The following is a 10,738-nucleotide window of genomic DNA, read 5'->3' on the forward strand; positions in this document are numbered from 1 at the left end:
CAAGAAAAGAGAGAGAAACAGGAAGCCCTCAAAGGAGAGAGAACTATATACATGAATGATATCTGAGCTGCCCTCCACCAGGCCCCCATCCTCACAAAAGAAGCCTATTTTCAATTTTAGGAGTAGGTGTTTTTTGGGGGATTTGTCACTCTGGTTCCCAGGCTAGAGTGTAATGGTGTGATCACAGCTCACTGCAGTCTTGAACTCCTGGGCCCAAGTGCTCCTCCCATCTCAGCCTTCTGAGTAGCTGGGATTACAGGCATGAGCTACCGCTCCTGGCGAATTTTTGTATTTTTTATAGAGTTGAGGTCTCACTCTATTGCCCAGGCTGTTCTCAAACCCCTGAGTTCAAGCAATCGTCCCTCCTCCAGCCTGGACCTCCCTAAAAGCTGGGATTCCAGTCAGGAATAGGTGTTTTTAAGCACAATGGTTGAGATTGTGTTGCAGGCAAAAGTATTGAGGGAAAAACACATGAAAAGTGGTGCAATCATAGAAACTGTAACTGGAAGGGACTTCAGTGAGTTTCACCATTTGGTGGAAGATGAGGAAATGGAGGTAGGACAGCAAAGGTCCCACAGCTTGGGGTGGCAGAAACAGAATCCTCTTCACTAGGCCACGCTGGTCACACTGTTAGGAGCAAAAAGCCAGAGCTCTCGTCCTGACATGGATGATGGCACCTGCTGTCCTGCAGAAGGCCTAAATAGATCCTTTGCAGTCTTCCATTTACCCAGGGAGGATCGCAACCAACTCATGCCCTGCTCCCCTTGAAGACATCATTTCCTTAACCAGAGAAGTCCCCTGGAGATGTTCCAAAGCCACCAGGAGACACTGCGTGAGTGTGAACACCAAGCCACGGGTACAGCGAGGCTACAGCTGAGTGACAGCCAATGGAAAGTGAAGCCATCCAGCGCACCGAGAGAACAGATGCTGAAGGCGGGGAAGTTAAATTGAATCCTGTCAAAATTCACACATCAAGAGGACAGACTAGAATCAAAAGGCAATGAGGAAGCCAGGGGGGAGAAGTATGAGGATCAGGAACCCAGAAGAACTATTGCCATGTAGGAAAGTGAACTAAAAAGATGGCTCCAGTTCAAGGCTGGAATTTTGGGGCACAGGTTTGTTCTTCTGTTGCTGACACTGACTCCTTTGTTGAGCAAGACTTACTCAGAAAAGACACACCCTCTCCCGTTGTATATATGGGGCATTATGGTGTAGGAGAAAATACTGTAGGTTTTACATACAGACAGATCTAGGACTGAATCTTGCTGGGTGTGAATTTGAATAAACCACTTAAATGTCTCTGAACCTGTTTTCTGCAAAATGAGGATAATTATAACTGTCACATTAAATGAGACAGCTCCTGTGAATTTCCATGCCAGCCAAGAGTATTCAGTGACAAGCAGTTAGGATTATTGTGGTTTGGTTGATTTCATCATCAGGATGGGATTTGATGCAGCAGTGATCTGAGGGGTGCTCACACAGGTACAGCCGTGGAGATGGACTGGACCGTGTAGTGACTAGGCCAACCAACTCTCCCATAAGCCCTCACTCCCACCCCAACCTTGCTAACACCTGCTCTCACAGAGCATGCCTGCCACCGGGGTGGCTAGTAAATTGACATCTTTGGGTCTGGTCATTTCTTGGAGAAATTAAGTCACCTGTGTGCAAGTGTGGCCACTGTTCCGCAGTGGTAGTCTCTACTAGTTATCAAAAATTGAGCATGCATGTGCATTACCCAGGAGGCTTATATCACACAGCTGTTGAGTCCCACCCCTAGACTTTGATTCAGTGGCCTTAGGATGGAGCCCAGAATTTGCATTCCTAACAAGTGGCCAGGTGTTGCCTGTACTGCTGGTATGAAGTCTGAGAACCGCGGAGGTATACCCACCAGCCAAGCACAGGCAAAATGGCCCCAACCCATCCCTCAACCTAAAGCACATCATGTTACTCAGTAACACAAGGTGTGTGGGTCACTTCTGCCACTCACAGAAGCACGCCGCGAACTCCACGTGCACTGAAATCATCCAACACCAACTTCACATCTGCTCAGCAAGGTGCTTGTGAGGGAGGTAGAGGCCTGAGCAAGGATCCATAGTCCCAGTCCTGACCCCACAGAACCCTTGGACAAGGCAAGTTCCATGTCTGTGTCCTCATCTTTATACGTGACACGTAAGTCCTGACCTCCCACAGAAAAGGATTTGGCAGAGTGCTCAAGAGTGACAGTTGGCAGTGACTGTGGAATTTGCAGATTTCTGTTTATGGAACAAGAGGCACACAGTCCCCCCTTCATGTTTACTGCTTGGGGATTTGTCATGATTCTTCCCAGGCCTCTCTTTCCACTTTGCCTGTAGAGGAGCAAACTGGGCCCTTTGCAAATTGATCAGGTGCCGTCTCCAGCAAATCTGTTCTAGAATAGAGCAAATCTATTTCCCAGATCCATCCCTCCCTGTCCCCTGCTCTCTCCCAGAGGAGAGGTTGCCCACTCACCCCACAGTAGCCTCTAAGGAACAGTTTCTGCCCTTCAGCCCCCGCCCTCTATGGGAAAGGTCTGTGTCTGACCTTGAGCAGCTTCCCAATCAGTTGGCCTTGCTAGACAGGAGTTCAGTCAGGCAGGTGCTTCCCCCGAGGGCTCTGATCTTCCCTTGAGATCTTAAAGCAGGACCAGGGGCAGCAGGGCCTCCAGTGACAACAGTGTGGTCTGTTTACCCAGCATGTGCCATGACTTGAAAGGGGTTAGAAGGCGCCTGCTATAGGCCATTCCATCTACACCCTCTGGCAAGCAAGAGTTCGTTGAGGCAGAGCAGGCAGCCCGGGAGACCTGGAAGATGGGCGTTTGTCTCAGGGACATTTGTTTTAGGGATTTGGAATAATGACAGATCCATGAGTGGTATGCCTGGCATCTTCCGCTCAGGGTGAAGCTGACAGGAAAGCCAGTGGCCAGGCCTGAGTGAGGGATACTGTAGCTTTGAGATGGTTTGTAAAGGACCACGGCTTGTGTTACTGCTATAACTGTGATCAGAGGACAAGAACAGAAGCCAAGCTTAGCTCACACCCCAGTGGGGTGGAAGCTCTTGAAACAGGCTCAGGACCCAGTCTCTTGTTTATAGTCAAAGAACAACTTTCCCTGTGTGCTCCATTCTGATTTAGAGGAAGGGTGTGTCATCAAGGACCAAGCACAGTCCTCGAGTCTTATCTCTTATCCTCCATCAACACCCATCCTACCATCCTCTCCTTCGCCCACAGCAGTTCCCACTGGTGAGTTGCTGTGGGAATGTTGATAAGCTATAAAATCTCTAATGGGCAGAGAGAATAGGAAGGAGAAGAACCAGAGACCAGAGAAAATAAGCCCTGGTGAATCGGGCCAGCTGCAGTGAGTTAGATGTCTTCTGTTAGAAGAGTTTGCCTTTCAGAGAGTCCATTTCCATCTTGTCCTTCTCCTGACTAGGAGAGTGTGTGTCCCTTGTCTTTCAAGCCAAAAAGCGCATATGACGCTTCCTCAAAGTCTCACGACAACCACTTTGAGCAGATCCCTTGAACAGGGTCCATTTCCCAAAATGAAGACACTGCCGACAGGAAACCGATAGCTGCACAGGCTGAAGGGTTTCCCTCTAACCCATGCGGTTTCTCCCTGGATTGGTAAAGCCCAGCAGTGATCGTACCAGCTTGGGCACTGGCAGCCTGTAGGCGGTTGGTACTCAGAAGGCTCACTGGGGCTGCTTTTGCCTGTAGTGCTGCCTGCTTCTGTTGATTCTGCCTGTGTCAGTGGTCACCATATCCACTGTACTTTATTCCTGTTTAAGGCCTTAAAGAATCAGTCCCGAGTAAAGCTGAATATTGTGAGATGTCCTCCGGTGACCACCGTGTTAATCAGAAGGCCAGACCTTCGCTACCAGCTGGGTTTCAGCGTCCAGAACGGAATTGTAAGTCCAGTGCCCTTCGCACACTTTTCCAAAATGTTGACAGATAAAAATGCAGCATGGTGTTTCCTCTTTTAAAAAAAAAAAGCCAATTTGTTCCCTGAAAGACTCCATCAAGGCAGGGGAGGCATGGGTGGATGAAGGCAGACTCAGCTCCCTCTGTAGAGAGAGTCCAGGAAGAGAATTCTGCCAAGGCCCTGGGGTTTCTGTGACGTGCAGCCTCGCCCTCCCAGCTGCCAGCATGACAGAGTTTGGGATATAGCCACCGAGGGCCTCCTCCCTCTGGGGACTGTGGTGGTACACCCAGGCTGCACACAGAGGCCCTGCAGAGCTGCTGACACCGAAGCCTGGGGGTGAGGGGGGTAGGGGCCAGCTCAGCTCTCTTCAGAGCTCCCCGGGGGACCCAGTGTGCAGCCCAGAGAGAACCGCTGCCCCGTAGCTGTTGGCATAAATGATCTATGCTCAGTCGATTCGCCATTTTAACCTGAGTTAGCACTTTGGGGATAAAGAGTATTTGTATCACTTGGCTGTCTGCCTTAAAATACTTCCTTGTTCTTTTTTATTTCTTTTAAATTGTGGAGAAATATACATAACCTAACATTTATAGTTTTAGCCATTTTTAAGTATACTATTCTGTGGCATTAAGTACATTCCTAGGGCTATGTGACCCTCACCACTATCTGGTTCCTTTTCTTCGCCCCAACAGAAACTCTACAGTCAATCATACACTCTGATCCTGGTTTTCTTTGTTCTGGAGCGTGGTGCTTCTGGGCTTTGGTGGTAAATCTGTCTTGTCTATAACTTTCTTGATTTTATAGGTTTTGGACGTACCCTTCTTCTCTATGCATTAATCTTTCCAGACAGAAGAATCTTATTTTTTTTGCCCCTTTAACTGTCAGTTAAGAGTCCTAGGTAACTAACATGTTATTCCTAGTATGTCTTAAGACTTAGAAATACCCTTGACATGCCCAGTGGGAGTTGAAATACCCAGCCCCGTTTTCTCTGTTCTTTTATTTTGTTTTGTTTTTTGAGTCAGGATCTCACTATGCTGCCCAAGCCGGAATGTAGTGGCATGATCATGACTCACCAAAGCCTCAACTTCTTGGGCTCAGACAATCCTTCTACCTTAGCCTCCTGAATACCTGGGACTACAGGCATGTGTCACCATGTCCAGCTAATTTTTTTCTTTTGTTTTTGTAGAGAGGAGGTCTTGCTGTGTTGCCCAGGCTGGTCTTGAACTCCTGAGCTCAAGCAATCCTCTCGCCTCAACCTCCCAAAGTGCTGGGTTTACAGGCGTGAGCCACCGTGCCCAACCTTCCTCTGTTATTTGGATCTGAATAGCCTAATCTGCCTGTAAGGAGAGGACCTAGGGTCATTCTTTATAGTTTGGGTCTGATATCATCTTCTCACCTGTTTATACTTATTTGCTTTGTTCATGGTTGAATAACATAAAAAGTTGTTCAGATATGAACAAAGAGTTGTTAAATAATACATGTGGGTCCACTGAGACCCTCAGTTTTATCTAAAGTATGGAAAGCACCTACGGAATATTTTGACCCCAGAGTAGCTGGAGAAAGGGGTCTCACGCTCACAGAAACACAAAGCACGTGGTTGCAGAATGTGGCTGGCAGTCTTGCCTGCAACTGCTTTAAAATAAAGATGCATAGTCTAGAATGAAATGTCAACTTCGCAAATTCAAACATACTCTTTTGGAAAATTCAAGTTGCTATGTGTGTGTGAGGTGGGGGTGGCTATACCCTCCAGCCCTGGAGGGCTCACTAGCCACCAGCCTACCGCCTGTGACCACAGCAGTGCCTGGCTGCATCGTCACAAAAAACCAGCCTCTAGGTCGTTTCTGGGGGAAGGGATTTTGGACAAGGGCCGCTGAGTTGAGAAGGCCTAAGGGATATCTCCCATCCAACCAGCCACACGTTGAAACACAGAGTGCAGGTCCAGCCCCACCTTGGCTGCTGGCATTAAAGAGGTCAGTGTCTGAGTCCCAGCCGTGACTGCGGGAAATAGCACTAACCTGTGTTACACAGGCTGACCGTTTGAAAACATTGGCTGCTGTGTGACGGGCCCAAACAGCTTTTCACGCAGACCCAGCTGGCACGAAAAGTAGTCAGAATCCAGTGTGCCGTGAAAGCCAGTGAGGTGCTACAATCCCTGCGCAGGCCGCATGAACGAGCTGGCTGGGTGGGCCTATAAAGACTGTTTTCTGTGAAAAGAAATGAGGTTTAAATGCCCAAAGCCTAACCGTGTCAGCTTCTCTGAGAGAAGAGTGCTGGCAGGGGGCTTCCGGGAAGGACAGTCTTTGGTCCTACCCGGTTCCCTGAGACACAGTGCTGCCCGTGAGGTGTGACTCGGCCTTTGACTCGTAGATCTGCAGCCTCATGCGAGGGGGCATAGCTGAGAGAGGAGGCGTCCGCGTGGGACATCGGATCATCGAGATTAATGGACAGAGCGTTGTGGCCACCCCTCACGAGAAGATCGTCCACATTCTCTCCAACGCTGTCGGGGAGGTAGGGGTGAGGCCCGGGGCTGCGGAAGGGCCTCATACTTGCCCTGGCCCTGGACAGACCTTCCAGGAAACCTTCCTGTGGATCCTTTCCAATCCTGGATCCTCCTCAGCACCGAGGCCTGTCTGTCTCTGGCCAAACGTTAAGCCCATTAATGAGTGGTTGTCCGAGGGCTCCTCCGTGAAATGAAACCAGGCCACCCTCAGCCTTCTCCTTGGTAGGAGTTGCTCACCTTCTCTTTACGACACTCAGATTTGTGTGACTTTTCTCCGTGGCTGCCCAAGTTGCCTCCGTTTTCCCAGTTAATCTAACTGAGCGTGTTTGGAAGATTTAGGTCCTAGACACAGGTCTGATCAACGATGTAGCCCTCCAGAGGCATCTTCCTGGTACGGAGGGCGTCTGTCTTAATTGCCACCCTGAAGTTGATTAGTGTCCTCACCTCATCTGCCAAGAGAGGCAGGAACGGGGAGGAGGCCAGAGTCACCCTCATTCCATTTAAGAGTTCTCTATTTAAAAGGCCTGGTGAGAACAAGAGCACTTGGCTGGGAAAGAAGCTTCACCTGGCTTTTGTTGCTCATGGCCGGTCACCCCTGAGCTTTTGAGAAAGTCTGTGGATTCCGTTATTCCCGGAGGCTGCCCTGGGTGTCTGGTGGTGGGTGGGGGGCTTCTTCAAAGCCCCGCATGGTGGGAGGCCCTGCGTCTCTCCCCAGGTCTGGGCAGTGCCCACAAGTCAGCCCCCAGCCTCGGCGCCCGCTGACGTGTATTCTTCTCCCTCAGATTCACATGAAGACGATGCCAGCTGCCATGTACAGACTGCTGACGGCCCAGGAGCAGCCCGTTTACATCTGAGCCGCGCCCCTCACCTCGCGCGGATGCATGGAGGACTCTCATTGTGGTTGTGTTTCTGTGCTGCATCCCCGTGTCCACTGAGACATTCCCTCTCGCGCCCGCCTGGCATTTGGTTTTACACAGGAAGAGCGGTATCCGCAAGGACCTCTTTGCTCTCTCTCTCCCGTGTGCTTTTTATTTTTTTATTTTTATTCTTTGACACCAGGGAAGTTTATATGTGCTCCCTTGAGGACGGAGAGCGGCCAAGGTCCACCTGGCATTTACCCAGGGTCATCCTGGAGGGCCTTTCTGGCGGGGTCCCGAGGTGGGGGACGGCCCAAGGGGGACCCCTCCCTGCCCGAGAGGTGCAGATCTTTTAGAAGGAGCCCCTCGGGGCAGCGAAGAAGCTAATTCAGCAGTGCCTCAAACCCGGTTGCTGATCTCTGCGCTCCTCGAGTTGATTTATGGGAATATGGTGGTAACGGGGGACCGGCCCACATTGTTAAGGGTATGCACTGCCCACCAGAGAGTCGGGGCACCATACGTGATTTCCTTCTAGAATTTCTGAGCCAACCTTAAGCCTCTTCTATAGCTAGTTTTAGTTTCAACATATGTGTTTTGTAATACGAGCCTTCTCACCCCAGGCTAACAGGGGAAATAACTGCCTTGCACAAGGATTCCATAGCGTTGCAGAGAGCCAGGCAATTCACTGGACATCCCAAGCTTTGCCAGGTTAGGTACCAACCATGAGATAAACACAGGCAGGTCCTCTCTGCCTCTCTCTCTGTCTTTCACACACACAGTCTCACTTGCTGTCCCCCTCTCCCGCTTCCTACCACCACTGAGAAAAGCTAAAATCAGGCACACAGAACCCCTGGGAAACCCACCTCTCTGGGAGGCTCCTTTCCCTGGCAGGCGGCCAGGCACGCAGGGGCTGGTCAGCCCCAGGGACTGAGGCCTGGACCTCCTGACGCCACTTTGGCTCACAGCGTCCTCCTCCCGGACTCCCCTCCCCCCATACCCTGGGAGTCTGGGAAGGATGGCCTGTTCCCCTAGAAGGCGAGCATCTGGGTGCAATAGTTCATGTTTCCTGACCCAAGGCAAGACCAGCTTTCTTCTCTGCTCAGGGCCACTAGGCAGGATGTGATATTTGAAAGGCCAGAATAATACATAAGCCACAAAATAAAGGGGACAATAATGACCTCAAGTGGTACCTAAGAATCCCCAAACGTGTTCCAGGAATAACATCTTGCTGCCTTGTGGGTCTGAGTAGTTTTCTGCTGGTGTGAAATGTCATGTGTTCTCATCAGGTGCCTCAGGTTTATGGACTCTGTCTCAGTTCATTGTGGACGTAGTAATATTTTTCGGAGCCAGTTTTCACTTATTCTTGGTCCAAAGAGCATTCTGTTTTCATGTAGGGTGTGGTTTTGTTTCGTTTTTGTTTTGTTTCATTCATGACCTCCGCAGAGACAGGGGAAGAGAAACTAATATATTTTGTGATATTGATATAGTCCCTGTTCTCTGCATCTGGGATATTTATGTTGTGTCTGTGGAGATAGGAATTCAGTGAGCAAATGTTGGGTAGGATGTATTTATAGAGAGAATGGAGGGATTTCAGGGAGGGAGAAACTGACTATAACAGGATTAGGAACCAGAGACCTCACCCAGAGAACGCTGTGGTCAACTCCCTGAGATCTCTGTCTCTTCTGAATCCTCTGCTTCGAAACAGGGAAGCTACATGCTTGAAAGGAGGCAGCAGCTGGACACTCGGCTCTGCTGTGGGACAAAACAGCCCCACGGAAGAGACTGCCAGCTGCCCGAATGTCCTGGGTGGGAACGGGCTCCTGCTTCTCGTAAGAGCTGTGTAGGGCGGGTGAGGGGAGCCGGGAGGGGCGGTCCAGGACCCCTGGGCTTCTTTCAAGGATGTTTCACAGGACGCTGCTGGGAGGCCAGCCCCAAGGTCAACCCCCCACGAGTGTGAGGACCCAGAGCCATGGCCCAGATCTCAACCTGCCTTTCCTGAAATAACCAAACTGTAGTGTATCTGGTGAACGTAGTAAAGTACTAAAGAGTCATTGGTTCATCTTTCCTCTGCCAAAAAGAGTGGCTAGAACAGGAATGACACAGTATCTGTGGCATTTCCAGCACCAGGAGCCCTGGAAAACCATCTGTCGGGCCCCTCAGGCCACCTGCTCAAGGGCCTGGATGGTTGCACCGAGGCCGGCCCGAAGGCGAGGGGACAGGAACTCCACGCACACAGCCCCCATAAACCCCAAGTCGTTGCAATTGACCATCTTCACCTTAAGGAGAGAGAATAGACTTCCTATTCCTGTTGCACAAGAAATCTTAGAAACAGAAGTGCTGAAAAAACCAATTCTGTAAACTCTCCTAGAGGACTAACATTTTAGCATCAGAGTATTCGTCCACCACATTCTTTTGTGTTGATAAAAGTGTTCTCTCGCACCCAGAGAGAGGAAGTTGCCGGGGCTCAGCACAGGTCCACCCAGCTGAAGTGTGTCCTTGCCTGCTGCCGCTGGGTGAAGGGAGTGAGCCGCAGGGTGGTGACCCTTGGAGTCAGAGTCTTAAAAGCGAGTCACTCGGTTTTTGAAAGTCCCAAGAAGAGGAGTGGTCTCTCTCCCTTGCGACATCCCTATATATAATTATATATGTAAATATTCCGGTCCCCCGTGTGACAAGGGCGATGTACAAAGCAGCCTTCCCAAACTGCGAGGGCACAGAGCCCCTCTGGCCGCCTGGCGGGGACATGCCGGTGACTCAGCTTTGGGGTCGGAGCCCAGACTCACCTCCCCCTCCTGGTTCCCCCAGGGGCACCAGAAGCCCCCCGTCTCTGCCTTCTAGAATTTCAGGGGGCCCGCATTAGCCTTGGGTTCACGGGAGGAAGGAGCCCCCAAAGCCCAATGCCTGGAGCCCCTCCCCCAGCAACGCTGTCCCCCCTCACCAGAGCGGGCTCCTGGGGGACGGAGCACGTGGCAGGGGCGCAGGGTCCCGCAGACGGGTTTGCTTTCTGATCATCGCCCGTCAACACCGCCTTCAGGGAGTCCCAGAGTAACCTACTACCTCCCCCATGGCCCCCGCCGCCCCCGCTGGCATCGACACCCACTCCCCCCGTCGCACGCTGACCAGAACCACCCACAGGGCCCTCCCCGGAGCCCTCGACCCAGCGGTGGAGCCGATACCAATGTTTACAACCAGGGCCACCTCTCGGGGGTGTTTGCTCCCACGTGCGCACGGCCGCTGGTGGGTGGGCTTCCGTGCCCCTCTCCTCCGCGGGTTTGGGTGGCCTCGAGCACACCGATGTCCCTCCCCCTCCACCCAGGCAGCGTGTGAGGACCGTGTGGGAAGGGCGCTCCCCGTCCGTACTTGGCACAGCACCCAGAGTCTGAACTTGTACTGCTGTCTGTCAAGAGGGTGACACGGGCCGCTGGTAAAGCGCTGGGAGAAGTGTAGTCTTGT

At 51.4% G+C, this 10,738-nt stretch overlaps 1 protein-coding gene across 1 annotated transcript in view; it reads left to right on the plus strand.

Moving 5' to 3' along the window:
* Positions 1 to 9,339, plus strand: part of APBA1 (amyloid beta precursor protein binding family A member 1) — a 68,327-nt gene extending 58,988 nt beyond the window's left edge. The window contains exons 11-13 of the mRNA XM_021712028.1: positions 3,801 to 3,920; positions 6,299 to 6,439; positions 7,214 to 9,339. Of these exons, the coding sequence (XP_021567703.1) occupies positions 3,801 to 3,920; positions 6,299 to 6,439; positions 7,214 to 7,285 (333 nt within the window). The 3' untranslated portion in view covers positions 7,286 to 9,339. The remainder of the gene's footprint in view (positions 1 to 3,800; positions 3,921 to 6,298; positions 6,440 to 7,213) is intronic.
* Positions 9,340 to 10,738: the final 1,399 nt, after the last annotated feature.

Source organism: Carlito syrichta, unplaced genomic scaffold (genome assembly GCF_000164805.1).
Source record: "Carlito syrichta isolate Samal-C Ts95f unplaced genomic scaffold, Tarsius_syrichta-2.0.1 Scaffold303019, whole genome shotgun sequence".
Classification (NCBI taxonomy): Eukaryota; Metazoa; Chordata; class Mammalia; order Primates; family Tarsiidae; genus Carlito; species Carlito syrichta.